Genomic DNA, 26,683 nt, shown 5'->3' with positions numbered 1-26,683 from the left:
ACTGCGCGCGATGAGGCGCTGCATGCGTGCAGCATGTGTGCGCGCAGCCAAACTGCAGCGCCAGGGCGGCCGGACCGGGATCGAGGTTGCTTCGTGGACGTCATCTCGATCTTGGCGGCGCGGCGCGGCGCGGCACACGACACGAGCCGAGGCGCGAGGGAGAATCAGAGGGGGTGCCTCAAGAATAACTTTTGTCTACATCAGGGATCGCAGCTGGGCAGCTATGTGTGTGTAGTCGCGAATGGAGAGCATACACGGGTATAGGAGCTTCAGTCGCGTCGATCATCTTCATTTCCACCACGCTCTTCCTTGAGACTCGACATCCGTGTCCACTTGCCCAAGCACCAGTCGCCACTTCTTTATCAGGGAGCCCAAAGGCAGTCAGGTCTGATCGAGCAGGCACACATACGCACACGCACACGCACACGCACACACGATGGACTTTTTCTTCTGCATCCCCGTCATCTTTGGATGTCCTAGCAAGATCAAGCAAGAGGGCGATGGAACGTGAGTAGCATGTATGCGGTCTGAGAGTGGCCTCCCGAGCTGATCTTCATGCTGACATTGCTTGCACTGTTCGCTTGCGCCACCCGAACCAAGTCCGCACATCTGCCCAAGGTGTCACAATGCTCAAGCAGTCACTGCCAAGAAGAAGCGCTGGTTCGAGCTGTGCTGGATTCCTCTGGTAAGTACGGGTAGGGCGGCAGAAATCGGCGGAATAGCGGATGCAGCGCTGGTTGCATACAACTCGGGTGCGAGAAGGTGGTGGCGATGTGGATGCGCTTTCGCAAAGCATAGCTGTGAAGCAGCCTGCTGGGCTAGGAGGAACGCAGGTTGGCGCTGGCTGCTGCGGGTAGAGAGCTGCTAAGACGTTGGGGGACGTTGGCTGAGCGCTCAGGCCCAAGCTCTCGCTGTGCTCCAACGTATCAGGTCCCTCCATGCAATCTCTGCTCACACGTTTCATTGCTCCCCCACCTCTGGCCGACTTGCGCGCACGCAGATTCCGCTTGGAAGCAAGCATGTGAGTGTGTCAGGGCAGATGGCGATCCACGCGCATTCATCACTGATTTCGCGTCCTTGTCCTCTTCTGAAGGTGTACTACTGCGGTATATGTCAATGGCAAATGGTGCGTACGAATCGGCCTTGCATTACGCAGCTACCTTGGAGCGCTGATCCCTTCCCTTTCACGCTTTGCAGCCACAAGATGGCGGCTTCAAGCCTCAGGTAGCAGGCGGAAACTATCAACATCCGGGGTACGGACCGCCAACAGGCTACGGACCTCCGCAAGGCTACCCGCCGAAGTAGAGCAAGCGGCGTCTGGGTGGTCCGATGAAGCGAAAGGGATGCGATTTGGGACGCGAGAGAGCCCGCTCGCTACCTTCCCAATGATGCGCTCGGAGCAGTATGAGCCGCTTCTTGTGCGCGTCTCCTCCCTTCATGCATCGCTACCGCCCGTGAATGTCCCGTCTCCTGTCGGAGCGTCCGCATACAGGCGGAGCGGGTCGACTCACACTATTCGGAAATTTCGGAAATTTGTATATTGTACATGCTTAGGCCAATGTCGATCCATTTGCTGCAACCCGATGAGTCTTGTCATGCTCACCGAAGCGTGAAGGAGGGTGCCCAGATGCGGCAACGGGGAATTTCCGTTGTGACTGTAGACATAGCTACAGGCGGCATGCAGGTCCCCCACGCGCAACGCGAGCTCGAGAGACGCGCACGCGACGCGCACGTAATCTACGCGGTGCTCCCCTCTGAAGCATGCAGCAGCAGCAGCATGATGCGCTTTGAAGCCTCCTTCCCGCACCTCTACACGCTCAGAGGATTCCATCGCTCACCTGAGCACTGTCCCAAATCACTCAAAAGTGTTTTGAAGCAGACCGCAACGTCAACACAGACTCGATCGAGTTCCTCTGCATAAGCGCAGCATCTGCCTCTCGCAACGGGCGGCGTCGACTCTCATAAGCGTCTCGAGCAGCGCTGAGTGCCCTGCCTGTCCAGGCCTCCGCTTTGCAGCGGAATTGACAGCAATGGCGCGAGACCAACAGATCGGGTGAGCAATGCTTACGTTGACAGCTTGCACCTGGTGTGCTACATGCTCAGCATCGCCCCTCCACCGTATCACACAGAGGCTTCTTTGGTGCCAAGCCCGGCCCATCGGACGGCGCAAAGAAGGACAAGGGCCAGAGCAAGCTGACGTTCGGTGCGCCCAAGGCAGACAATGCAGCATCCGCCATGAATGGCAACAATGAGTCCAAGAAGTCGCAGGATAGAGTGATGGCGAGTGGCAAGAATGAGCGCGAGGAGGCGAGGCGAGCAGGACAGAAGGAGGCTGTGCCGCAGGCCTCTTCGTCGAAGCTGGTGGAGGAGACGCGGAACACTCAGAGCGGAGAGGTAGACGATGCTGATCAGGGTGAGCTGCGGCGAATGCTATTCATGTAGCGTGCTGCTGGTAGCTAACGCCTTCGCATGTGATGCTGTACAGGCGAAGAGCGGAAAAAGCGAAAGTCTCGATTGAAGCGACCTGTCATTATCGAGTCGGATTCCGAGGAGGAGCTGGTGAACCATGAGGCGATACCCGCGCGATCAGACTCTCCAGCGAGCAAAACGTCTCCTCATGGAAAAGCGCAGTCTTCAAAGAAGCGCAGGGTGGAGGAAGCAAATGGAAAGGTTACCGCGCGCAAGGAAGCGGTGGAGGAGGAAGATGAAGACAGCTTTGTAGAGCAGGATGACGAGCAGGAAGAGGCAGAGGCAGAGGATGAGGAAAAGGCTGAAGCTGAAGAAGGCCACGCGCACAAGAAGATGTAAGTGGGACAATCAAGTTCATGAAAGGAAGACCTTTGCTCAGCCAGCCTGTCATCGGTCCCACAGCGCTGCGATCTTCCTCAAGTCGACGGAAACAGGAGACAAGATCAAATGGAAGGCTGGGGAGGCGTGAGTCAGGAAATTTGCGGGATCATCGTTGATGCGTATCGATACACAGCAAGGCTGATCGAGTGTGCAACCTAGCGTACCATACGGAGCTCTTGCGGCGGCCTTTGCAGAGATTGAGGCTACCACGAAGCGATTGGTCATTTTGGAGATCTTGACCAAGCTCTTCGTGACTGTCATCGAACGAAGCCCGGACAACTTCCTGCGCGTCATCTATCTCTGCATCAATAGGGTGAGTGTGCGAGGCACCATCATTCATGCTTCAAGACGCATACACTCATGTGCTGTCTCCATCCTCCTCGTGTCAGCTCTGCCCGGACTACGAAGGCCTCGAGCTGGGTATCGGCGAAGGACTGCTCCTCAAGGCCATTGCGCAGGGGACTGGTCGCGATATGAAGGTGATCAAGAAGGACCTCGAGGCGAAGGGTGATCTTGGACTGGTTGCTATCGTGCGTACTTGAGGCGAATCGTCCACTATGCGCGGCCACTGATCTGCGTCGTGTTGCCGTGACAGGGCTCTCGAGCGAAGCAGCCGACCATGTTCAAGCCTGCGCCGCTGACTGTGCCAGCAGTCTTCAAGCAGCTGAAAGAGATTGCAGATATGAGCGGCAACAAGTCTCAAGATCGCAAGATCGGAGGTATCAAGAAGCTTCTCGCGGCGTCCCAGAACGATGAGCCGAAGTACATCATCAGGTCTTTGGAAGGCAAGCTTCGAATTGGCTTAGCGGAAAGGACTGTTCTCGTCGCTCTGGCCCAGAGTATCGTCCTGACTGGCGCAAAGAAGCGTGAGTCGTGCAGAGAAGCTCGAGGCGATACTTTTCAGCTTTGCTGACGAATGTGTGGACGGTTGCAGAGAAGAAAAGGCTCGACACTGAGGAAATGGCGAATGAGATTGCTCGAGGCACTGAGGTAGTGAAGGCTGTGTACAGGTGAGTGCGGTGCCTCGCGCATCACCGGTGCTACGACGCTTACCCTTCAAAGGCACTTTGCGCAGCGAATTGCCAAATTACGACCTCGTGGTGCCCGCCTTGCTCGAGAGCGGCATTGATGGTTGCAGAGCAGCGTGCAAGCTGACGCCGGGCATTCCGCTCAAGCCAATGCTCGCGAAGCCCACAAAAGCGATCACCGAAGTGCTGGACCGATTCGAAGGCAAAGCCTTCACCTGCGAGTACAAGTACGACGGCGAGCGAGCACAGGTCCACTTCTTTGTGCCCGGAGAAGCGAAAGGGAGCACATCAAAGGCTACCACACCTTCAACAGCACCGAAGACGAAGCTGGCCGTCTTTAGCAGGAATTCGGAGAACATGAGCTTGAAGTATCCCGATCTTGTCGAGCAGGTGCCTAGGTGCATCAAACCGGATGTCAAGAGCTTTGTGCTGGACGCAGAGGTGACTGCTTGGAAGAAAGAGGAGAAGGACGACAAAGGGGAGATACACCCGGCACGGCTGCTGCCATTCCAGGAATTGAGCAGGCGGAAACGCAAGGATGTCAAAGCGTGAGTGACGGGGACTTTGTGCTTAGCGTAGCTCTTTCCTTGACACCTGCGTTTGCTATCTCAGTGAAGACATCGTGGTCAAGGTCAAATTATTTGCGTTCGATTTGCTGTACCTCAATGGCGAGGTGAGTCTACCATCGACCGACGTGGTCACCTGGCCGGGAAGTACTGATCATTTGCTGGGCCTTCTCCCAGCCTCTGCTACATCTCGACCTCGAAGCGCGTCGCAAGCTTCTCCGAGAGCATTTTCAGGTGAGATCTGTCGTCTGCAAATCACCTGCGACTAGCGTATGCTGATAAGTTCTGCGTCGCTCTAGCCTGTGCCCAACGAGTTTGACTTTGCTACTTCTCAGGACTGTACAACGGTCGAGGAGATCCAGACATTCTTGGACATTAGTGTCAAAGAGGGTTGCGAGGGGCTGATGGTCAAGATGCTAGCTGGCGAGGATGCAACGTATGAGCCGAGCCGGCGCAGCATGAATTGGCTAAAGCTCAAGAAAGACTACTTGTCTGGCACTGGCGATTCTTTGGATCTTGTAGTCATCGGTGGCTACTATGGCAAAGGAAAGCGAACAAATGTGTACGGAGCATTCCTGCTGGCGTGTTACGATGCGGACTCGGAGACGTACCAAGCCGTGTGCAAGATCGGCACAGGGTTCTCAGAGGCGGACTTGGACGCGCACTGGAGCACTTTCAAGCCGCTCGAGCTGAGCTCCAAGAAGGGTTACTACGATGTGGGCGAAGCCAAGCCTGACGTGTTCTACGAGCCAAAAGTGGTGTGGGAGGTTCTCACTGCAGACTTGTCGCTCAGGTGAATCCCGTCTGACAGTCTGGAGGCTCGTTGGGCACGCAGATCGCTGATGCCAAGATGCTCCTCCCTTTCTGTCCTATCAGCCCGGTGTACACGGCTGCAAAGGGTCTGGTGGATAGTCGCGGTATCTCGCTGCGGTTCCCACGCTTCATCAGGATCAGAGACGACAAAGATCCTGACGACTCAACTTCTCCGGAGCAGGTAAGTAGGCGAGGTTCGAAAAGTTGTGCCAGAATGCGTGCAGGATAGAGTACGAATGCTGACACCTCACGGCCTTGATGTGTCCGCGCCTGATCCGTCGCAGATCGCATCAATGTACCGGGCGCAAGCTACGACGAACAAGTCTGGCGGCAAGGGAGAAGCTGAAGACGACTTTTGGTGATCACCGCTTGTCGCTCTCCCGAGTGACTGAGCGCCCAGAATTTCCTTTCCCTCACAGCCAACATCACCAGCAATCGCATCGCACGAGCCATTCATCCTCAGACCCCGCAACGTCTTCGCTCTGTTTTCAATCACAGGAATCTGGATTGCTTCACTTTTGTGTGGACTATTCGCTGTTTAACGTTCGATCTTGTCGAGTCTGTTGTGTCGAGTCTGTGTCGAGAATTCTTTGCTGGTAGTGTACATGTAATCTTGGTTGCTGAAGGCTGAAAGGCGTCTATGGCCCTTGAAAGAGCGATGCTGCCTTTGGCTCTGTATAGAGCTAGTCGAATGGACCTGAATTTGAGAGCGAAGAGTGACATCGTTAACATGCCCGTACATTGCGCAGCGCGATGCTCAGCTTGCGCAAACTTACCGAGATAGTCCTCTTTCATGGTGCCGATGGCGAACTGTGCGAGAGAGACCAGACGCGAGGTGGTCAAACCACATGAGGCGAAACTTCGGACGACGCTCCACTTTCAAGTACCGCACAACACCTGCAAGCGAGCACTTTGGGGGACTCTGCGTCCCTGCACCGCGCTTGGCCGGCCGGTCCGAAGCTCCGACTCACGATCTCATTGGCCTCCACACGCGTGCCTACAATTCTGATTCTGCACTTCTTGCCTTTCACAAGCGTCTGTGACGGGGCCGGGCAGTTGTCAGTCACAGCTAGCTCGTAGATCCGCTGCCAAATCGAACGCTAGGACTGCCGCTGGCGAAGCCGATCGCAACTCACAGTGCCATTTGGAGAGACAAACTCAGCCGGGTTGGAGTCGGGCTGAAACTTGTAGTCCACGGGCAAGAGGTGAACCGAGACGAAGACCTCGACGGGTGCGTACGAGGCGAAGAAGCCCATCTGTATGGCGGCGGGGCATGCATCGATTAGTGTGTGGTGTATCCAGAGGGAGGCCAAGCCTCTCACCTTGTTCACATTCGTCACGATCACATCCACTACCTCTCCCTTGAACTGTGTGGAAATAGCTCCCATCGTCAGATCAGCCGAAGTCGACCTGAACAGCAATAGCATTTGGGTACTCACCGGTTTCAGTACAATGGCATGGTACTCCATGTTGAATTCGGCTCTGCCCTCGCCTCCAGGAATGATGAGACCATCTCCGATGTCGATCACCTTCATAACTTTGACGATGTAGCCCGTTTCTCCGTTGCAGGTCCCCTCGACCTCTTGCTTAAGCTGCAGCTCCACTGCTCAGAAGAGAGGACCAACTTGAACGATCAGCTCCACCTCCTGGCTATGCTAAGGCTCCACACATCCACGACTAGTCGAGCCTCCTCGCTGCTGCGCTTGCTTACATGGGGCCAACCTCTGTGCGCATACAGCCGGCTGTCCTAGCTGTGCGCATACAACCGGCCGTCAAAGCTATGCGCATACAGCCGGCCGTCAAAGCTATCTCGTCCCATCCGTGATGCAACAACTTCTTCCCTCATTCGTAACATCTGAGAGCGAGCGCGCTTCGAACTCACAGTGTTGAACAATGTTGGGACCAAAGAAGCTCGGGTGGAGCTGAATGGTGTGCTTCAGCGCATTGTAAAAAAACATCTTGCCAGCCGCAAGCCCGAGGGCAAGTCCGCTTGATCGCGCCACTCCACGCCACTTGGGTGATCGAAAATTGGAACAGTCGCCTCCGCGCACTTTCGCAAAGCTCCACTCTTCTTGGTGCTCCGACGACCGCCTTTCTGATCCCTCTCGCTCCTGTCTGTCGACTTTATGCTTGTTCGACTCGCATCTAATGGGCGGTAGAACTCGCGCGATGTGATCGTGATCTGGGTCGAACGACTCGCTGAGGGACTAGGATTTGACAGATCTCCGAAGCGTATGCAAGCGCATACATTCGAAGTTCCCCTTCGTGTGTGAAGGTTGTGGAGAGAAGAGCCCCGTACATGGAGCTCGACGAGCTTAAAGGCTTTGGAGCTCACCTCGATCGCGCGCGCGCGTGCGTGATCCATGCAGAGTTCCTTCGACGCTGCTGTTTCTTGCGGGGCGCCGAGCGGTCACGTGATGCAGAATTCCGGGCGCTGCGCTGCGATGCTCTCTCGTCATGGTGGCCTGCAGCGCAGCGTGCTTACACGCCTGCAAGGTATACCCGTACACGCGAACTGAGAATCACCAATCACGACGGTCGTACCATCATCAAAGAGTCAAGAGCGCGAGCGCTGACTTGCCTCACACCAGAAATCCGCTCATCAACGCACACACACCCATTCGAGAACCGCTTGCGAGCATCACGTCAATCTTGTCTGCTCACCTACTCGCTTCCAGCATTCTGCTCCCCGCTCCAGAGGAAGACGCGTCCGACTAGCCTTGGAGTTGAGCTCCTTCTTGGCGGCAAGGTCGGCCTGCAGCATGTCGAGACGGCAAGCGCCCTTCGCCTCATCCACCGCCTCAGCATCCGGGTCATCTACACCTGACCGCCATGCCTTACTGTTGGGTGGTGGAGGCAGCGGGCCATCAGCATACGGTGGAGGTGCATACCCGCGCTCGCACACCTCCTACACTCAAGGACCAACGCTGAGCAGATCGGCATCTCCCTATGCTGCTGGGCTCAATGGAACTGACGATCCTTATGCGGAGTACGGCGAGCCGAAGAAGGGGCCCGCGAGCTATGGTGCTTATGGAGGAGGCGGTGCAGGCAGCTACGCATCTTCGAGCTCCGGTGGGCTACCGATGTATGCCAAGGGTGCGAACAGGACTGCAGAAGACTTGGAAGAGCAGAACGATCAGAGATTGGAAGGCCTGAGCGCCAAAGTCAGGATACTGAAGGATGTGAGTTGAAGTGCGCATGCATGCTCCAAGTCGTTCTCAATGATGTGTCAATGCAGGGTCGGAGGGGGGAAGATAGATGGTGTGCTCACCATCACTGCGAGCCTCGAATAGATTCGAGATTCTGCGCTGTTCACCGACTGGCGCAAAGCCACGACTCATGGACGTCGAAGATCATCAGCGCAGCACGTGAACGGGCAGCGCTTCATGCTCTTGTACGTTTGCTGATCACAATCTTTCCTGTCTCGACGCGTTTGCTCTGTCGTTGTGTCGCAGATCACTCTGGGCATCGGGCAAGAAGTTCGGGACGGCACAGCTGAGATGTCGACTCTGGTGCGTTGGCTCAGCGGAGCGTCCATCGAAGTGGCTGCGCAGAGCAGCGATCTGCTGACTCTGCTTGGAGCTGCCTCTCGCAGTCGGAGGCATTCTCGAATACGGGGAGCTTCTTGAAAGGAACGTTCACGAGAATGAATAGGATGGCGGGAAGGCAGACAGGCTGGTTCTGCAACATGATGCTGTTCCTCATGCTCGTTGGCTGGATCTTTGTGAGTTGCGTTCGCAGTCTACAGTCGATTTTTGCGCTCAAGGGTACAGATGTGGTCTCGGCTGATCATTCCGCGCTCGCTGGCGCTGTCAGGTTATCGTGTGGTGGTGGAGGCGATAGGTTCGACAGAGGCATCCGCCTTCCGCCGCCTGTGCTCCGCCCAGTGTCTCATGGGCGCCAAGGTCAACATACTAAGGGGCTTCTCGTCACAATAGGAATGTCACCGCCACGCGCTGTAATACATGCATTCAGTCGATCATTTCTTGGGCGCTGTGCGACTACGATGCTTATCTCCTGCTGGGATTTGGAATGGTCACTTGCGCATGCTGGTGGAAAGCCTCAGCATCTTGTGCTGCTGCAAAGCTAAGTGATGATGGTTCTTCTGCGCTTGTCCCTCGCCCCTCGTGCACCTGTCCTGTCCTGAGATCCTTGCTCACGATCCTCGGTCACCCTAGCGTACCACCTCCACTCCATTCTCGCTCCATCAAAGCGCAGGCCGATCCGAATGACGCGTGGTCTTGCTGAGATTGGAGGGTCTGGATGCAGCTGTGCGCCTCGCAAACCGACTGTCTCGTAGTCTCGGACTCGTAGGCATCAAGTCGAACCTGTAGGGAAAGACGGGCGCATTGGATCGATCCATGTGGTCCAGCGAGGCTTCAGAGTGGGAACGGTTCAGAACGGGTTTCGGTGGCTTGGCAAACTCGGCGCCGCTGAATGGGTCGGACTTGGTGTGCGGGAGCTTGGGCTTGCTGGATGGGGAAGCGGCGCTAGCCAAAGGTGGCAAGTCGTTCGAGGAGGAGGCTCGAGGAAGAGGAGGCTTGCCAGAGAAGGTGGGCGATAGCGCTCCGCTTGCAGCCTGCCTTCCGTCGACCGGAGGCCCTTGGAGCTCCTCGTGAGCTTGCTGGTAAGTTCGCACTGTTGGCAGATCCACCTTCGGCTTCACCTTGGAAGCTGACTGCTTCACCACGTTTGGGAAGTTGCCACTGAAAGGCAGCCAGGATACGCTGGGCTTATCGTATACGAAACGAGTTCGTTTCGCGGGCGCTTCGTTCATGTTGCCCACCACCATGTAATGCTTGTCGAGTTCATCATGCTGCGAAAGCCGAGGAAAGGTCAGCACTTCTGACCGGGCGAGTGCTCCCAATCAATATCCTTGCCCTCCTTCACCGGCGGCACTCACCAGGGTATGCTTCAGCGGCCTGTAAGTCTGTGGATCGACGACCTTACCGTGCGCACGCAAGAAGCCCTTGCTTGGGTGCCACTCGAACTTGAGGCTTCCCTTGGAATCGTGATAGGCTACGTGGTGGCCGGGCGGGATCTGGCATCGGCGAATCAAAGGGTGAGGGCGTGTCAGCTTGAGGCTCAAGAGTCTGAGGCTCGAATTCCAGAAGTAAAAATGGCGGTGACTCACGTCTTCCAATCTCGGATTCCTGAGCAGGCCAAACCACGAATCGAGAAGCCATGAAGGCATCAGTCTCTATCATGTTCTAGCTGGCGTACATGCGCCACTACTCACTCAAGAACGATCGGATGGAGTTTGCCCTCAGGAACTTTGCTACCCTTTGCCACTGCCGTCGTATAACCCGCCTCCGGTGAGGAGCCCACATGGTGGCCGCTGTTGGCGAGGTCGGATCGATGTGGAAGGATTCCGTACGCGGTCTGGTCGAGCTTGTTCCAGGGTACCGTCAGGACATCGGGAGGTGGCAAGGGAGCAGCCTGTACCCGCCCACTGCCGCTTGGGCTGTGAAGCAGAAGCAGCGCAAAAGTAATGGCGAAGAAGCCCGCGAAATGATAGCCACGTCTGCTACCTAGTGGAGCGTGTCGGCTCGAGGTTACAAAGTGACAAGTGGACATCGCCGGCGTGAGGAGATCTTGACGAGTACCAAAGGTCGATCACAGATCTGTGCGTAGAGGGTAAAAGAGGCGGCTGTCAAAGCTCGTTGTCTGATGAAGCAGAGGAGCTTGGGTACGAGCGAAACGCACCTCTTATAGACGACCAGGCACAGTGCGTGATTCGCTGTGCAAGCCTACACAAGTAGGCACGGCATGCATCAAAGCGACTATCTTCTTGTCAATCATCTTGACAAAGTTCGCCACCATGGAAACTTGCGCCAGCAGAGAGCGGCCCGACCGCTCTCAAAACGATTGTGAGGGAAACCATGAGCTTCTTCCGCCGACGTCCCGAGCGGGGTGAGTGGGACACCTTGTGACCACCGTTGACGACGTCATGCTCTGCATTCCTTGCTCGCTTTGCTCCCCACATTCTGCCACTTTGCGAAAGTGTGGATCTCAGAGGCGTCGAATGGCTCGGCGAAGCCTGGCATTATCCGCACTGGAAGCGGGGAGGACACGCCAAGTACGGAAGCGGCAGAGGAGGTTGCCTTCATGCCTTGCTTGCAGCGTGGGTGAACGCGGGTTTGCGCCACTCGTTGCTATCTTCTCCGTGGGCTGCAGACCTTTGCCTTCGAACGCAGGCCCGTGTCTCCATGCCGTGGGCGTTCTATCGTTTGCTGGACCACGCATGGCAGCGTCTCGTCTTGCTGACTTTTCCTAAGCGGAGCTTTCAATGTGAGCGCCGGGGGGGACCCTTTCGGCTGCGACCACCGATGCCCAGTGCAAAGGCAGCCAGGCCGTGGCTTTCTTCTTTTGCGATCGACTTTAGATCGACTCCTGACAGTCGGTGCGCAACGGCGAAGAATTGGAGGTGAATTTGCTTTGCCTTCGGGTTGCACTGGAGAGTCACCTCCGCGTCTCGTGCTCCTAAGGATGATGCGTCGTCCAAACTCAAGCTCGACCTCTTCGGCCCAGGCACCTTCTATTGACGTTCCGGAAAGAGTTGAGCGAATGCGCTGAACCGAAAGCATAATTGCCCATGGTCTGACCGATGTCTGATGCAGAGGCTGTACCTTGACCGACGCGCCATACGATTCGCTAGATTCCGTTGACAGGGAGGCGGCTGATACACTCAGCGAGCGGCTGACTCCGGCCCCTGACGGTGAGTGAGCACGGAGTGTTGCTTGGTACCGCTGTCACTTTGCGCAGATCAAAGCATGTGGACCGCGAAGGCGCTCAGAAATGATAGCCCCACTGTCGGCGCGGACGACCCACATGCCTTGTACATGTCTTGCTCTTGTTGTTGTTGGCGAAATGGGATTGGTGGCGACGAAAAGACGGAGAGGAGTGGGGTCAGAGACGGCTTTGCGCTTTGCAGTAGTAGACACTGCCGTGTCCGAGGAGGATCGCTGGGCAAAGTACGATTCCGAGCGGCCTGATACGACGCCGAGCTCGCACCGAGGCGCAATGCGGCGCCGATGAGCTCACGCACTGATTTGCGGGCAGGGGTTGAGAGCACCGAGCTCGAGACTGCGCCAATCGATGACCGATAGGGCACTCACAAATGGTAGTGAGAGCGAGGCCAGACTGGATGTCGGGCGCGAGGTTTCCGTCGATGTTGCTACAGGTGTTGGTACAATGCCGGGACATGTTCGCGTGGGAGATGATGCGGTGCCTAAAAATGCGAGACGATGTTGCTGAAACGGGGGAGAGGTTTCCTTGCGAAGTAGAGTCGTGACCGAACCGCGAGACGATGTTGCTAGTAATACATGGAAACGAAAATGCTTGCGAAACTGTGTTATGACTCTCTGCGAGACGGGAACGGTGATCAGCATAAGTCACCACTCTACAGCCTGCACCGCGCTTACAGCAGAGACTCACCACATGCTTCCCCTCGAAGCGCTAGCGGGAGCATCGGCCCTCTGGCGCTTGCTCTCCTCGCTGTTTGCGTCGTTGGCCTCCGCCTCCAACGGCCGCTTGAGTCGAGATGACCCAGCACTAGCGCCACCACCTACACCAGCGCGAGACGGCCCAGCAACAGCACCACCACCAGCACCACCATCATCACCAGCGCCGCTACCACCACCACCACCACCACCACCAGTGCGAGACGACCCGGCCCCAGCATTTTCACCAGAGGGAGACGACCCAGCTCCACCACCATCCCGAGCGCAAGACGACCTACCACCATCACCGACGCGAGACGATCCAGAAGAAGCAGCTCCAGCACCAGCTCCGACACGAGACGATCCAGTCCTAGCACCCGCGCCGACTCCTCTTCGCGGCCTGACGCTCGCATGGCCTTCGCGCGCGCGGACACCCTCGAACACCGTCTCTTGCATCCAGTGACGCAGGGGCGATGGTGCCGCTCCAGCTGCTTGATCCCCTTCATCCGTCACCGCTCCGGCCACCGCCTCTTCTTGATCCCCTTCATCCGTCACCGCTCCGGCCACCGCCTCTTCTTGATCCCCTTCATCCGTCACCGCTCCGGCCACCGCCTCTTGAGTCGACGACTCGCCGGCTTGCGAGAGTCCTCTGGGCTGGCGACCTTTGGGTGGCTCCCAGAGCACCGGTACCTTGGTCACCCTCAGGTATCGGGGCTCTGGCGAAGTAGCGGAAGGGGCTGGAGCATCGGATGCGGCCTGAAAAGACGCCAGGAGCTGACCAATTACCCGGTCAAGAGCGTCCTCGTAGGAGCCTTCCCGTGGCCCAGAGCCCCTCTCCAAGACGTCGAAGAGCTTCTCTTCAAGCAGCACATCGTATGCTGCCTTCAGATGGATCAGCGACTTGAAATGGGGCAGCGCGAGCTGCACCTTGTCGTCGGAAGGAGATAGCCCCGGGTTGAGGCGGAAGAAGAGCGCCTCGCAGAGCCACTGTTGTCGATCCGCGCTGAAGTCCAGAGCTTTGGTCAGCTCTCCTTCAACGCCAGCATCCCTCAAAATGGTGGACTGGAGGGTGATGCGCTGGGACACATGGCGCAGGAAGTGTGGGTGCCTCTGCTTTAGAGGGCGAAGACCTTGTAGGAGAGTGGCCATGCGGGAAGGAACCAGCAAGACCCTAACTTCCTTAGGCCGGGCGAGGCGGACCGAAGCGCTGGGCATGTTAGCGTATTTCGAGAGGTTCAATTCAATGGTGGGAGCGAGCTAGCTGGTCTGATCAGCTAGAAGGAGGACAAATAGGGAGAGGTGTGCGTAGGCGACTGCGTTACGAAGCAGGTCTGGCTTGTCAGTCGTTGACGAGAGTTGTGGATGGGATAGATGTGAGGGTGGATGGAGTGGGATCGCTCAAGCAGCATCCACGATCCAATCACGAATCGCCCTCCGCGCGCACCCTCACTCCGTGCCCGAAATGCCCCTTCACACTTGAATCGCGCGAGGCAGTCGGCACTTGACTCACGTACTGCTTCATCAAATATAAACACGAGTCGATGAGCTTGACGATCAGGCAAGAGACCAGTGTATCCTTGCCCTGCCCTGCCCGCGGTCTACTTGTCGCGATCGACTCGCCACTCCACTCACACTCACACTGCCGTGGTGCGGTGCGGTGCGGTTCGACGACGAGCTAGCTAGACCAACACCGCGGATTCCCACCATTGAGCGTGTAAATCGACGTGTTGCTCTGGCGCGCGCGCGCGCGCGCGTCCAGCTCCACATACATCCAAAAATCCCAAAATATGCTATCACGTGACGTGTTTAGCGCGGGGCTTTTGGCGCGCTCACGTGCCGCTCGCTGCCTCAGAGGCGGCTTGCACACTCACGTGATTTGGGTGAAGCGACATCCAAAATTACAGCCGCCCAACGGGTTCGCCATTTCTTGCATTCTCCTCGAAGGGCGCCATTATCAGACTGTGACTGGCTCAGTCACATTTTCGGTCAAGGAGGGTTGAATCGATTGTCGCCAGGAATGCGCTAGTGTTCGTGGGCTGGCAAGAATGCAGTAAGATGACGACCTGATGGCCAGTTGCGCATGGTCGGGCAGGCGCGACTGAGCGCTCTCTCGAACCAGCTTCCCAGGAATCGAGGGCGTATCGCAGAAGAAACGGGTGGAACAGTTTCGATGAAGGCGATGCACTCGCAAGTGTCGGTTCTTGCGGCTCGCCTGCCGATTCGCGCAGATCTTGCCACCTGCCACGAGCCACGAGCAGGAATGGACGCAGACTCCACTTTCCGCTCGGCCGAAATGTTGCCGATAAAGAAGTTCGAGGCAGACCTGTCGGCCCACTTCTAGGTAGATCAAGATAATGAGCGCCTTCAGGCTGTTTCCTTGGATCACTGAAAGGGACGACGTCCCTGCGAGCCGCAGAGAGCGCTGCGGTCTGGGCTAGTAGAGACGCAAAGCCAGAATCAGTGCTGCTTGGGATAGACAGACACTCGAAAGAAAGCAGGTGCCAGCGCAGAGTGCAGCACTGTGCTTCGAAGGCTGAAACAGAGCAGATGTCAGCATCGACTGTAGCACTGTCAAGCAAGAAGCAAGACGCCAGTCTTAGGGAGGGTGATTGACCATGCACGTCGGCACATTGGAGGCCCGCACGCTTCAGGTTGTCCGCACGCCCGAGCAACGGGGCACAGATTCCTCTCTCTGCTTCATCTCGTGCTCGTTGGAAAATGTTAAGAAGTCAGGTGGACAGGCTGCGAAGGGCGATTGCCATGTGCGCCGAGCGCGTGGAAGGCCATCGATTCGTCGAGTAGCGGCTGTGAGGGGGCACCAGTGCCTGGACATGAGATTGACGGACTGGTTGACTTCCAACCTTGATCAATGTATTGATGCTGATGCTGACGATCACAGACGGGTTGCCGATGTTCGCGGACCGCATGATGGTGGTTAATACTTTGCACTTTCGTGGTGGTCGAGGGCTTTAACGCACCCATGCATAGACCCAGAGCGGAGCATCTCAGACTGGGCTGCGGAGGAAAAGAGATCGAGGCGGGTGACTTTCACCTCGGCATTGCATGAAAAGACGTGCGCGTCGAAATGTTGCAAAGCGCAGACTCACTTTCAGAGACGAGGGTCGGGGTAGCGTGCTCCATGAGGATCAAGCTCATCCCAGTAGGTCGCCATCCACGTCCATAGCATCCTTTCCTCCCACCAGCCCGTCCTTCAAGATCCGCTGACTTGCGATCCTCCTGCCTCGGACCTTCGGCCAGTAATGCCCGCTCCTTTTCCGCCCATTTGGTGAACATCCGCCCCTGTCCAGTCAGACGAGTCCGTTTGGGCTCTGGCGCAGGGCTGGACGAAGGCACGGTATCGTGCGCTGCATTCTGGTCATGGGCCTGCTCCTTGGGATCCGAATTGCCGCCTCCTCTGTACCCGCAAATGAGGCGCTTGACATGGTCTGGCGTCAGGAGCGGAAGTCGATCTATGTGAGAAACATTCTCATGCCCGACTGTACCGGGCAAAGCACCAACCTGTTTCCTCAGTCGCCTTGCCGAACGAGCGTTGCGGCGGCTCGTGACATTGACCAGATTTCCCAGAGGCAGATGGCCATGATCTGCGCAAAAGTGCGCACGAAGAAGCTGCTGAACATCGCTTTGTGTGGCTCGCCCGTGCTCTGGCGAGTTCTGGAGAGATGGGCAGAAGGCAGAGCTGATGCAAGCATGAGCAAGAACACAACCTCTCCCGATTCGTTTCCATCGACACTCTCTGGCATCACGATGTGACTCACCCTTGAGCCTTTCCCTTCTTCTGGTTTCCCCGTCCGTCTATACTCCGACATTCTGCATCGGACCGCCATCCCCTGCCTTTTGATTAGCTGAAGATGTAGCCATCATTGCAGCTCGGCGCACGGTTCTGTGCGAATCGAGTCCAAGGCTGATTCGTTGCTGAAGCCGGCATGTCAGCTGAGAGCTTCGGAGTTGCGCAAAGGTGCAGCTATGAGCTCACTTACGGTGGCAGAATCTGCAGGGGGGGACCTAGACGTCCACTGGAGCGCTCTTGCAAGTGCAGTGTCGTTGGCGGCTGACTTTGCGAGCGTGATTGCCACTTTTTGAGCGAAGAGAAGACTGTGATGGAGGTGAGCTGTATCCACACAAGTGCGCGCATGGAGGCAGGCTCGTGCTGATGGGACGCATCTGGTAGCCTCCGGCATCCAGCAGCAGGCATGCGCCTTCCCGTCCAACACGCGCAACCAATCGAGCGCGTGAATCGACGCGTGGGTCATGCGCGCGTGCCTACATCACCGCCGAATGCAGAGGCTGCGCGTGGCGTGCCGCCTTTGATGGACCCAAGACTCAAGACTCTTTCTACACTCTCAGCGGGGTAGGCCTTACAGACAACATGGCTCTGGAGAGAAAGGACAAATGAGGAAGATGGGGGCCACGCCTGACTATGCTGCAAAAGGCAGATGAAGGGGTCTCTATCAGAGGCAGCACACATAGCTTACAGGAAGTTGAAGAGAGCCGAAAGTCCTAAGGACAGAGGGTGCACAATGTTATGTAGCCTTGACCAACTGCAAAGCTTCTGCAATGTCTGCAGGACTTCCAAGATGTCTGTGAGGCATTCTGTGGTGCCTGTAGCAGTCTCTGGCAACAAGTTTCCTCAGCTAGCTCTGCTTTGGGCCTTCCAAATGCGAACTGAGGAATTTGGTGCTTCTAGCCTCAGGAGCAGTCAGCCTTCCAACCGCCTTACGCATCTTCCTGCAGGAGGTATAGTCACAAGTGGTCCTCAAAGCGCAGCCTGCCATCAAAGCATGCACATGATTAGCTTGCCCCCTAGCAGCGCACAGCTGTCCTTCAGCACATCTCTTTGTTGAGGTTCAGCTCTCCCTCACAGCATCAACTACAACAACAACCCCACAGCAACGTGCAGTCCAGCTCTGCACCATCATGCTCAGTCATACTCCCTTTGACATGTGCAGCTGAAGCCAGTGCTAGAGAGACCAATCTCACAAGTAGCACAAAACAGAGTCAAGCACTGTGAGTTGAGCTGGAAGGCAAAGCACAAGACTTAGCAGCTCCATGACTTGGGATCATCCCAATATGGGAAGGACTTGAACAAAGTCACAGACTACAAAGCTGCCTTGCATGTAACGAGGCACTAGCATTGCTGCATGCAACTTGTCATGAAGCTCCAAAACTGCTCACCTGAAGGCACTCAACCTTTATGGAGTGGTTGCCATCACATGTTGGCATGCCCTTCTTTGCACCTTGTAGGCTGCTGTTACTTTGCAGCTCTGCTACTTGCACTGCTACTACTGATGTGTGTGCCATGAGACCCTGCCTCCATGCCACACAAGGAATTTTCCCACCCACACACCTCCCTGCATGCCTCTCTAGAGGGCCCCTTCCAAGCAGGTCCTTCAAGAAATGGCCAAACCAAGCAAACAGGGCACAAGAACCTTTCTGCAACCCCAGCTTGTTGTTTCTCCTTTGCCATCTTGCACCACTAATCCTCTCTCCTTCATGCAAGAGCATCATCAACTCGGCCTAGCCTCATCATCATAGAACCCAAATCACAAACAATCACAAAACTTGCCAACAGAGAAGATGAGGACCACAAAACCTCATCGTATCATCTTGCGTCTCACCTGCCCGCAGAATTGCCGAGCAGCGCAAGGCTGCTTGCCCGCAAGTGAGCCAACAGAGAAGATGAGGACCACAAAACCTCATCGTATCATCTTGCGTCTCACCTGCCCGCGGAATCGCCGAGCAGCGCAAGGCTGCTTGCCTGCAAGTGAGTATTAAGTCACAGAGTTTCATCGGGTCTGAGTTGCGCGTGCGTGACAAGCTGTATCGAGATCTGGCACTCTTCGCTTCCTTCTTGCTGCCTCAACCATCAAAAATGTTCCTGAGCAGGCGGCCGGCCCCTCCGATCAAGGACCATCCCCCTGCCCCAATGCACTCAACGCCGCCGAGCGCAGCAACCTCTTTGACAAGCTTGAGGAGGAAGAGCGCGAGGACAAGGCTCGCATCAAGAAGGAGGTGAAGAAGGTCGCACTGTACCTCATGAAAAGTGTAGGTCTCATCCAACTCTCGATCCTTTCCCTGTCTCTGCAACTGACCATCATCTTTGCAAGCGCCTCCTCCGACGAAGGCTCCAACCGGCAACAAACGTGACGCACTCTTTGACAAGCTCGAGGAGGAAGAGCGCAATGACCAGGCTTGCCATCATCCTTGAGATGCTCAGAGTGAGGTTGAGTATACTCTTGGTAGTCGTACCTCTGAAATGCAGCAGAAGGAGGCCTCCGCTCCATCTTCCTGGTCCTTCTAGTCCTCCTCGAGATACTCAAAGGGAGGCCGAGTATACTGTTGGTAGTCGTACCTGCGTGACACAGCAGAAGGAGGCCTGCTCGCCATCTTCCGGGTCTCCTCGTCCTCCTCGAGATCCTCAGAGGGAGACCAATGTGAGGGCATAATGGCAGGTAATGCCATCTTAACCTGCCATGTTAGGCTTTGTTCTCCTCCTTCTCCTGGTCCTTGTTGTCCACCTCAAGTAGCTCAGAAGGAGGCCTCCTCTCCATCTTCCTGGTCCTTCTAGTCCTCGTCAAGATGCTCAGAGGGAGGCTGAGTGTATTGTCGGCATTTGTACCTCCAAGACGCAGCAGAGTTCCCATGCGCTTGCTGCTGACCCTGCCACGTCTGAGGCCACATCGACAGGTAATGCCACCCTAGGCTTACTACTGTTCCTCCCCCTCCTCTGCCTCCTCCTTCTCTTCCTCCTGCCCTTTCTCCTTCTCCTTCCTGGGGTGCTCAGACGAGGTCAGCTTTTTGTATAGAGCTCAGCTTCAGGCGGGCTGGACAGGATCTGGAAATGTGCCAAGAGAGTTCAGCTGAGACTTTTCAACAGCACCTTGAGCCAGAAGATCCAAGCTGGCCTCAAGAAACTATTGGTATGTCTGATGACCTAGCTCAACTCTGTGAGCATAGCACATGACTGACTCTATGCTGTCTTCTACCTCAGGTTGGCTGTGAAAATCTTGATGGCAACTTGGATCTTGAAGCTGCTTGAAGCCTCATTGAGAAACATCCACTTGTTGGCTGGTCCACTACAGTACGCAGTCAAACGCTGGGAGAAGATCAACAAGGCGGAGAATTCGCAGTCATATGATTATTGATGTGCTTCATGGTGATGTACGCTCGGAGACGACGGCTTCAGATACTAGGTGCCACGTAGTGATTGCGAGGAGAGTCCGCTTGCCAGCGTTTCAACACTTGCCCCCCCCCCCCAACCAACAGGTGCGCCTTACCTCACGTCACTGGTGACCCATCCACAATACTCATTGCCACATCCTCCCCTTCCCTTTGTGGAGCAAGAACACCAAGCAATTTTCAATAAGATGAGTTGGCTGACAATTCAAAGAGCAGAAGGCAAAATCCAATCAGAGCACAATCGAATGATCGAGTATGTAGGGAGCCTCTCAATCACCAAGCCAGAGCGCAAGACCTTGGTTGGCATGATGTCTAGAGCACAAAGCAAGGCCAGCAAGCTTGCAAATGACTGCGTCCAGCAACTTATGTCCAATGAGCAAGCAATCAAGCAATGGAAAGAATGGACAACAGTCCTACCCAATGTGGTGGGTAGATCTGCTGACCAAGATGGTTGTGCCTCTGATTGATGACTGACAAGTGATCTGATGTAGGGCAAAGCTCCAGTCAGACTTGGTCGACACTTTAAATTTCTTGCCCTCATCAAACAACAAGGCGCGCATTACCTCACCTCACCAGTGACCCGTCCACCATACTTGTTGCAGCATTCGCAACTTCACCTTGTGCAGCAAAAGCACAAAGCACATTTTGATAAGCTGAGTTGGCTGACAATCCAAAGAACAGAAAGCGACATTCTATCAGAGCATGATAAGATCATTGAGTATGTAGGAAACCTTTCCATCACTGAGGAAGAGCATAATACCTTGGTTTGCATGACTACCTCAGCACAAAGCAATGTTGCCAAGCTGGCAAACAATCGCGTTCAACAGCTCAGGTCCAATGATCTGGAAGTCAAGCAATGGAGGGAATGGACGTCAGTCTTGCCCAATGTGGTGAGTAGATCTGCTGACCAAGATGTTGTGCTTCTGATTGATGACTGACAAGTGATCTGATGTAGGGCGAAGCTCTAGTCAGGCTTGGTCGACACTTGAAGTTTTCCAACCTGCCCGCTGAGTTCACCTGGCTTTTTAGCGGCACCCTAAGCAAAGAGATCCGAGCGGTTCTCAGAAAGCTATTGGTATGTCTGATGCCGTAGTTTGCTTCTGTGAGCACAGCACATCACTGACTTTATGTCATCTTCCACCTCAGGCTGGCTGTGACAATCTTGATAGCAACACGGACCTTGAAGCTGCTCGAAACCTGATCGAAGACATCGATTCGTCAGGCGATCCACTGCAAGACGCACCAAAAGGTTCGAAAGCCATCAGCGAGGCGGAAGTTTCTGCTGATTTCGGCGAGCTCAGCACTGGAGACGACGCCGTCGCCGCCGACGGCTTGGCAGTGCTGCGCGCCAAAGCCATTGCCAGCCGCGCAAGATTCGTTGCGACTGGGAAAGCGGCAGCCAGTGAGTATCGCCTATCACTTTTCAAGCGTTACCGGCAAGTCTACTGAGCTCAGCGCCACGATAAACATGCGCCCTTGCCGGGGTTCTCTCTCTCCTCCACGACGCTAACTGCGTTCACAATGATCATCTTGTCCACTGCACCCATCGCATTTACGGAAACTGCCTCCATCCCAGCAGCAAACACGTCCACGGGCCCCACCTCGCCCTCAACGTCGGCGCCCTCAACCGCCACGTCTGGCACCAAGCGCCAAGCAGGCGAGACGCCGCTGCTGGGCTCGGAGGCCTTCGCCAAGCCGAAGGTAACTGCGAGGTCGCTTACGATCAAAGGCGCAGGTGAGGTTGTGCACACTCCCACGCAGGCTAGCGCGACGGCTTCGGCAGGACACGATACGCCCAAGCGCGGCACTACGTCTCCTACCAATGGTGAGCTGAGGTCAACGCAATTGTCTCCTCAGCAGAAATTGATCTGTCCGCTTCTCCCTTCCATCAATGCTGATACATCAAAGAGTCAGCTTGAAAACACAGAGTACGGGTCGATCGGACCGACTGCCATCGAAGCCCTGGCGCTGCGTGGCGACGCCCCTTCTCTCTCTCGCATGTTTCCCTGTCGTCCTCAACATGCAAGCACGAGACAAATAAGATCTCTAATGAGCGAACCTCGTCTTGTGTCTCAATGCTACCATTGACATTGGCAGGAAGGCCTCTCTTGATGGCATCCATTCCATGATGATGGCCGTCGGTGAGAGCAGCATCCATCAAGCTCATCTCAGGTTCCTGCGCATCCATCTAGCTCGGTACCTGCTGAAGCGCGGTCATCTGTCTCGACGCATGAGCACAAGCCTCTGTATTGCGCCCTGAACTCTTGTGACGCCGCTCAGCGGAGTCATTGTCCACGGGTCAAATACCGAATCGGACTGTCGACTGGATGAGATACACCAACAGTGCGAAGTAAGTCCTTCGCGAGTGAGAGCCTGGACCAAGGACAAGCGACCGGTGAAGCTTGAAGAATTGCGTAGTCTCCAAAAGTCTTCCTACGCATGCGCTTGACTGTTTGAGGCAAGTGCAACGAGTGATGGAAGACGGGAAGGAGCAGCACCGGCAATCATTCCGAACGACGAGCGGAAGGCGGCCTATATGCTGCAGAATCGAGCGTTATATGAAGCCGATTTCTGTCTTCGCAAAAAGGTCGCAATGAACCGTATTCTGTGAAGAGAGGTCGCGCCGCCCGGGCGGCGAAATGAAGGACCGGGGTTGGTGCTTACCTTGTGTCGGATTCTCTCACGAAGCCCTCCTACGTGTGTGCGTATTGTGAACGCTTGCTGAGCTCGTCTGCAACCCTCTTTCTTGTACTCCATCATACCGTGCTTCAACTATGCTAAGCCCTGCTCGTTCAGTACCATCCCCTACCACCACAGCGCATTCTTTCCAACCGCATTCACACATGCGCACTACCGCAATGGGGACCTGCTGAAATGTATTCATTGTCTCGGAGCACGAGCGGACGAAGACGTGCACCTGGACGTGGTCATTTCACGCCTTTTTCTCGTTGTCTTTCAAAGGAATCAAGGCCTGGCGACGTTCTATATCGCGTAGGAGCGGGCAAAGAGAGTGAGTTTTCTTTCACCAGCATCGTTCGCAACCATTGTCGTCTGATGCTCACCGACGGACATGTCCGAAAATTTGCCTGAGACGTGTCTTAGGGAGTCGGAGTCGGGCTCGGTCTCGCCGTCAATAATCACTTCTCCTTCAACTTGCCCAGTAGCAGCACTAGCATCACTCGTGCCAGATGTGTCTGCGCGCGATGATCCTCCATGGATATGCCGCTGAGGTGCGTGGGGAGAAGGGGAGGTCAAGTGTACGCCCCAGCTACTGCCAATTGCCAATCCTTGGTTCAAATTTCCGTCAGCCGAGAAGCTGTGCAACAATTGGTCCTCAAAGTGAGGTGAATGACCTGACGGGACCTCTGCAGTCTCGCGCTGAACCTGATCCTGCACAGAGATCGCCAGACAGGATGTCAGCGCACCATTGTGATAAGGAACAAGCGAACGATACAGGTACGCGCTCCAAAGAGTTGTCGGCGCAAAGTTGTTCAAGGTAAGATGCCATAGGCAGCGAGGTCCTTGGCGACCTTCTTGATCTCTTTGGTATGCTTCTCCATCGCCTTGCGCTCCTCCTCGAGGAGCTTGGTGAAAAGCACCTTGCGCTGCAAGGGACACATTGGGTTTTGAAGAGGGGCTTGTGGCTGCTTGCAATTGGCATCAAAACTTTCACACTTCAAGGACATCTCATTGGTAATGGTGGATGTGAAGGAGAGTGGATGCATGCACGCGGGGTGTTTACATGCATGAGGCGCGTCAAAAACTTCCCAGAAAACTGCTCCAGGGAGTTGGAGTCCGGCTCGGTCTTGCCGTCAACACTCATCTCTCCTTGACTTTGCCCAGTGACAGCATTGGCAGCACTCGTGCTAGGTGTACCCCTGCTTGATGGGTCCCCATGAACATGTGGCTGCGGCTTATGTGGGGTAGGGGTGTCCAATTGCACTCCCCAGTGACTGCTCATTGCCAAGCCTAGCTTGATCCCCCCGGAAGCCAAGAAAGTGGACAACAGTTGATCCTGAGAAGGAGATGGAGCACCTTGCGTCTCGCGCTGAATGTGATCCTGCAGAAAGGTTGCCAGACAGGATGTCAGCGCACCATCGTGAGAAGTCTCGGCCCCAACCGAATAGGCTTCCGATCGAGTAAGAGATGGACAGAGGAATGAGAAGAACACCCACAGGGATGCGCCAACGCAGGTGAGCCAAGTACTCCTGCTTCTTGTCATAAGTCTTGGGCTGCATGGTAAAGATCGAGAAAGCGCAACGGCGCGCAGCTTCCTCCAGACGTGCGATCTGTCAGAGCTCAGCGGTAGTCAGTAAGATTGCCTGCCTCGAGGCTCGAGACTCAAACGCGCTGGACTGCTAGAAGAAGCGAGTACTAACCTCATGGTCAAGCTCCTCCATGGTCAGCAGCTCCATGCTGACGCCAGTGCTGACGCTATATGCGCTTCCTCTGTCCATTGCGCAGACTCGGCCCTTCAGAACTGGATGGACATAGGTGTGAAAGAGGAGAGTTCAATTGGTCTCAGGGATCAGATATGTACAGCTTTCAAAGTGCCGCGCAGAACGTTGGAGAGGGAGTGCAGAATCACTGGATTTGGGAAGCACAAATTGTGACAGCTTTGTGAAGCAAGCACAGAGGATGCGGCTGGGTACAATACGGCCATTACCAAGGACAAGCACGCTCCTGCTCCCTCTCCTGCAGCCACTCCCAGCACTGCTGCCTGCTCAACCTCTGCCTCAGCTGCTGCCTCTGCCCTTGCACAACTATCAAAGAGACACAAGCCACTCAAGACTCTTGACAAAGCCAAGACCACCCTAGGGCACCCCAAAAAGGCACAAAAGTACAAGGAGGACAGGGGCCTGGATGGGAAAAAGCTGGCAGCTTGTGTAAACAAAGCAAGATCTGCAAGCTCAACACTGTCTTGCAGGAAATCAAAGACGGCCTTGCAGAGGAGCATCAACACGTCTGTCAGTTGCACTATGCTTGCAGCCATTTTCAAACAAGCCACTCAGAGACAGAAGAATGGGTTGCTGCAATGAGTACCTCTGGGATGAGAATTGGTTCTTGAAGAGGCGCAACACGTACCTGAGCGGTCAAGTCAGTTGTAGGGGCAGCATGTGGGGTGGGAGACCCCTGAGACTGCATTGAGAAGCACTGCACTGGAGTGAACTTCTTGCAAACAGTGATAGCAGAGGCTCAGATGAGCTTGACAATTGATGAACCCATCTGGCAACTGAGGCCTACTTGCATATCTCCAGAGTAGAAATACACAAAGGCAAGGAAGCAAGCAGGGCTGCGACAGGACAATGTGCGCCTTGCAAAGGTTAGCAGGAAGATTCTCAGGTGCAGGCTCTTGTCACAAGAACGCAGTTGCAGTCTTGTCAGCAAGGTCCCCAACGTCACAGCTCATGACGAGGATGAGCCACTGGCTACCGCTTCCGGCGTCGAGTCTGCCGCAGAGGCCCGCAGAGCCATGCTGCCCTCGCAACACGCAGATCTCAGCAGCTTGTCAGGCATCGAGCAAGCTTGGGGTGAGTACAAAGCAGACGAAGAGAACCACAGCAACCCTGCCACTGCAGTTTGCTCCGACACTTGCAAAGATTGGCCTGTCACTTGCGACAACGGCGAGAGCTTGCTCAACTCTTATGTTAACCCAGAGAAGGATGGCTTGCCCAAGAGGTATAATACAAACTATGCAAACACCCCTTGTTGGGACGCTTCACAAGACAGCATGGTCATTGAGCATAGCTGGCAAAATTCCGATCTCAGTGACAGCGCCTTTGCTGACCCCAGCGGGGAAGAACCTGTCCCCGTTGATAGCAGTGCTACGCCATCCCACGGTAGAGAGCCAGAAGTAATACATGGACAGAAATTCTCATCTGAACAAGGAGACTTGATGGAGGTGGACGCCTAGACATCAGTCGCGCGATGTAGTGAGTGAATGAGCAACTTGCACAATGTGCTGTGACTGTCTTGGAATCAGCTGGAACTGTAAGTTGAAAGGCTGGCCCTTCAACTCGTGCGACTGGTGGGGGTTGGATGGATGCGGAATGGGGTGCGATGAATCAGCTGAGGGCTGGTGGCATGCATCACATGCTGCTTGGTGCTCACCGCAACAAAGTATTGTACTGTGGTGCTAAGAACTTCATGGATCAGCTCATGTCTGATCACCACAAACAGAAATGGGCTGCTTAGCCAGGGGTTGCCGTGCTTGTATGTGACCTTGATGCCTGGTGGATGGCCAAGACCTGGGCCGCTCGTGGACGAGCGCGAGGGGCGCATGAAGACGAAGACGAAGTGTTTGAGGGTGACTCGTACTCCCTCTTGATCCAGCGTTGGTTCCTCTTGTGCTTGCGCAGAGCGGAGGGGGACATTGTCAACATTGCTTAAGCGCAACCTGGCTAGGTGCATCTCTCTTGGGCCCCAAGGTATACCACGAATGACACCTTTGTAGCTGTAGGCAAAGAGAAAGTGATTGCGGTTCATAAAGGCATGGATGAGCTTGCTTTTGGAGTTGGCAATGTTGTGGATTGGTGGAGCCTCAATGGGAGGCATTACGTCAGGCGTTCCAATGGGCTTGGTGCATTGATTGCGGTAGCACCAGTAATTGACTGAGAATGCCTTTGCTAAGCTCATGCTTGATCACCACAAATAGAAAGAGGCTGCTCGGCCAGGGGTTGCCATGCTCGTGCATGACCTTGATGCCTGGTGGCAGGCCAAGACCTGGGACGCTTGTGGACAAGCTCGAGGGGCGCATGGCGGGAATGGAGTGTCAGAAGGTCGCTTG

General features: G+C 55.4%; 13 protein-coding genes across 13 annotated transcripts; 6 read left to right on the top strand and 7 right to left on the bottom strand.

Annotated features, from left to right (window-relative positions):
- The first annotated feature begins 177 nt into the window (after window positions 1–177).
- On the top strand, window positions 178–1,511 carry IE81DRAFT_324350 (hypothetical protein). Its single transcript, XM_025514212.1, has 5 exons — window positions 178–507; window positions 601–685; window positions 1,001–1,021; window positions 1,094–1,126; window positions 1,198–1,511. The coding sequence occupies exons 1-5, from the start codon at window positions 437–439 to the stop codon at window positions 1,303–1,305; spliced, it is 318 nt and encodes a 105-aa protein (XP_025368764.1). The 5' UTR covers window positions 178–436; the 3' UTR covers window positions 1,306–1,511.
- A 1,247-nt stretch (window positions 1,512–2,758) lies between these two features.
- IE81DRAFT_358596 (ATP-dependent DNA ligase) lies at window positions 2,759–5,954 on the top strand (the record flags this gene model as incomplete). The annotated part of the gene is made up of 12 exons (XM_025516703.1): window positions 2,759–2,934; window positions 3,010–3,163; window positions 3,240–3,380; window positions 3,446–3,716; window positions 3,785–3,860; window positions 3,926–4,139; window positions 4,173–4,426; window positions 4,491–4,551; window positions 4,622–4,678; window positions 4,744–5,237; window positions 5,321–5,438; window positions 5,542–5,954. The coding sequence occupies 12 exons, from the start codon at window positions 2,759–2,761 to the stop codon at window positions 5,617–5,619; spliced, it is 2,094 nt and encodes a 697-aa protein (XP_025368763.1). The 3' UTR covers window positions 5,620–5,954.
- On the bottom strand, window positions 5,578–7,553 carry IE81DRAFT_303395 (putative DNA-directed RNA polymerase II chain Rpb7). The gene is made up of 7 exons (XM_025512277.1): window positions 7,140–7,553; window positions 6,697–6,860; window positions 6,580–6,624; window positions 6,394–6,513; window positions 6,229–6,294; window positions 6,034–6,067; window positions 5,578–5,954 (listed from the first exon to the last, which is right to left on the bottom strand). Exons 1-7 carry the CDS (start codon window positions 7,213–7,215, stop codon window positions 5,941–5,943), a joined length of 519 nt encoding a protein of 172 aa, XP_025368762.1. The 5' UTR covers window positions 7,216–7,553; the 3' UTR covers window positions 5,578–5,940.
- A 787-nt stretch (window positions 7,554–8,340) lies between these two features.
- IE81DRAFT_291585 (putative BET1 protein) lies at window positions 8,341–9,100 on the top strand (the record flags this gene model as incomplete). The annotated part of the gene is made up of 4 exons (XM_025511909.1): window positions 8,341–8,439; window positions 8,713–8,769; window positions 8,853–8,981; window positions 9,074–9,100. The coding sequence occupies 4 exons, from the start codon at window positions 8,341–8,343 to the stop codon at window positions 9,098–9,100; spliced, it is 312 nt and encodes a 103-aa protein (XP_025368761.1).
- Window positions 9,101–9,405: 305 nt separating this feature from the next.
- IE81DRAFT_168471 (hypothetical protein) lies at window positions 9,406–11,164 on the bottom strand. The gene is made up of 5 exons (XM_025510598.1): window positions 10,964–11,164; window positions 10,497–10,881; window positions 10,392–10,410; window positions 10,161–10,298; window positions 9,406–10,073 (listed from the first exon to the last, which is right to left on the bottom strand). The coding sequence occupies exons 2-5, from the start codon at window positions 10,832–10,834 to the stop codon at window positions 9,465–9,467; spliced, it is 1,104 nt and encodes a 367-aa protein (XP_025368760.1). The 5' UTR covers window positions 10,835–10,881; window positions 10,964–11,164; the 3' UTR covers window positions 9,406–9,464.
- IE81DRAFT_168636 (hypothetical protein) lies at window positions 10,964–11,328 on the bottom strand. Its single transcript, XM_025510601.1, has one exon. It carries the CDS (start codon window positions 11,241–11,243, stop codon window positions 11,052–11,054), a length of 192 nt encoding a protein of 63 aa, XP_025368759.1. The 5' UTR covers window positions 11,244–11,328; the 3' UTR covers window positions 10,964–11,051.
- IE81DRAFT_168479 (hypothetical protein) lies at window positions 11,165–11,977 on the bottom strand. The gene has a single exon (XM_025510599.1). It carries the CDS (start codon window positions 11,842–11,844, stop codon window positions 11,413–11,415), a length of 432 nt encoding a protein of 143 aa, XP_025368758.1. The 5' UTR covers window positions 11,845–11,977; the 3' UTR covers window positions 11,165–11,412.
- Window positions 11,978–12,572: 595 nt separating this feature from the next.
- IE81DRAFT_348172 (hypothetical protein) lies at window positions 12,573–13,914 on the bottom strand (the record flags this gene model as incomplete). The annotated part of the gene is made up of 2 exons (XM_025516229.1): window positions 12,573–12,606; window positions 12,695–13,914. 2 exons carry the CDS (start codon window positions 13,912–13,914, stop codon window positions 12,573–12,575), a joined length of 1,254 nt encoding a protein of 417 aa, XP_025368757.1.
- Window positions 13,915–15,692: 1,778 nt separating this feature from the next.
- IE81DRAFT_168558 (hypothetical protein) lies at window positions 15,693–16,847 on the bottom strand. Its single transcript, XM_025510600.1, has 4 exons — window positions 16,694–16,847; window positions 16,476–16,621; window positions 16,219–16,396; window positions 15,693–16,145 (listed from the first exon to the last, which is right to left on the bottom strand). Exons 2-4 carry the CDS (start codon window positions 16,542–16,544, stop codon window positions 15,748–15,750), a joined length of 645 nt encoding a protein of 214 aa, XP_025368756.1. The 5' UTR covers window positions 16,545–16,621; window positions 16,694–16,847; the 3' UTR covers window positions 15,693–15,747.
- A 447-nt stretch (window positions 16,848–17,294) lies between these two features.
- Window positions 17,295–18,864, top strand: IE81DRAFT_348170 (hypothetical protein; the record flags this gene model as incomplete). The annotated part of the gene is made up of 5 exons (XM_025516228.1): window positions 17,295–17,415; window positions 17,667–17,724; window positions 18,346–18,379; window positions 18,461–18,481; window positions 18,604–18,864. 5 exons carry the CDS (start codon window positions 17,295–17,297, stop codon window positions 18,862–18,864), a joined length of 495 nt encoding a protein of 164 aa, XP_025368755.1.
- A 1,340-nt stretch (window positions 18,865–20,204) lies between these two features.
- On the top strand, window positions 20,205–21,815 carry IE81DRAFT_348169 (hypothetical protein; the record flags this gene model as incomplete). Its single annotated transcript, XM_025516227.1, has 6 exons — window positions 20,205–20,321; window positions 20,388–20,786; window positions 20,852–20,971; window positions 21,043–21,298; window positions 21,476–21,721; window positions 21,805–21,815. 6 exons carry the CDS (start codon window positions 20,205–20,207, stop codon window positions 21,813–21,815), a joined length of 1,149 nt encoding a protein of 382 aa, XP_025368754.1.
- Window positions 21,816–22,828: 1,013 nt separating this feature from the next.
- On the bottom strand, window positions 22,829–24,353 carry IE81DRAFT_330782 (hypothetical protein; the record flags this gene model as incomplete). The annotated part of the gene is made up of 6 exons (XM_025515203.1): window positions 22,829–22,878; window positions 22,959–23,286; window positions 23,427–23,570; window positions 23,639–23,956; window positions 24,072–24,128; window positions 24,276–24,353. 6 exons carry the CDS (start codon window positions 24,351–24,353, stop codon window positions 22,829–22,831), a joined length of 975 nt encoding a protein of 324 aa, XP_025368753.1.
- A 565-nt stretch (window positions 24,354–24,918) lies between these two features.
- IE81DRAFT_348167 (hypothetical protein) lies at window positions 24,919–25,810 on the top strand (the record flags this gene model as incomplete). Its single annotated transcript, XM_025516226.1, has 2 exons — window positions 24,919–24,993; window positions 25,160–25,810. 2 exons carry the CDS (start codon window positions 24,919–24,921, stop codon window positions 25,808–25,810), a joined length of 726 nt encoding a protein of 241 aa, XP_025368752.1.
- Between the last annotated feature and the right edge of the window lie 873 nt (window positions 25,811–26,683).

The sequence above is a fragment of the Ceraceosorus guamensis genome (assembly GCF_003144195.1).
Source record: "Ceraceosorus guamensis strain MCA 4658 unplaced genomic scaffold IE81scaffold_40, whole genome shotgun sequence".
NCBI classification, from domain to species: domain Eukaryota; kingdom Fungi; phylum Basidiomycota; class Exobasidiomycetes; order Ceraceosorales; family Ceraceosoraceae; genus Ceraceosorus; species Ceraceosorus guamensis.
This window is presented reverse-complemented; position numbering and strand designations above follow the sequence as displayed.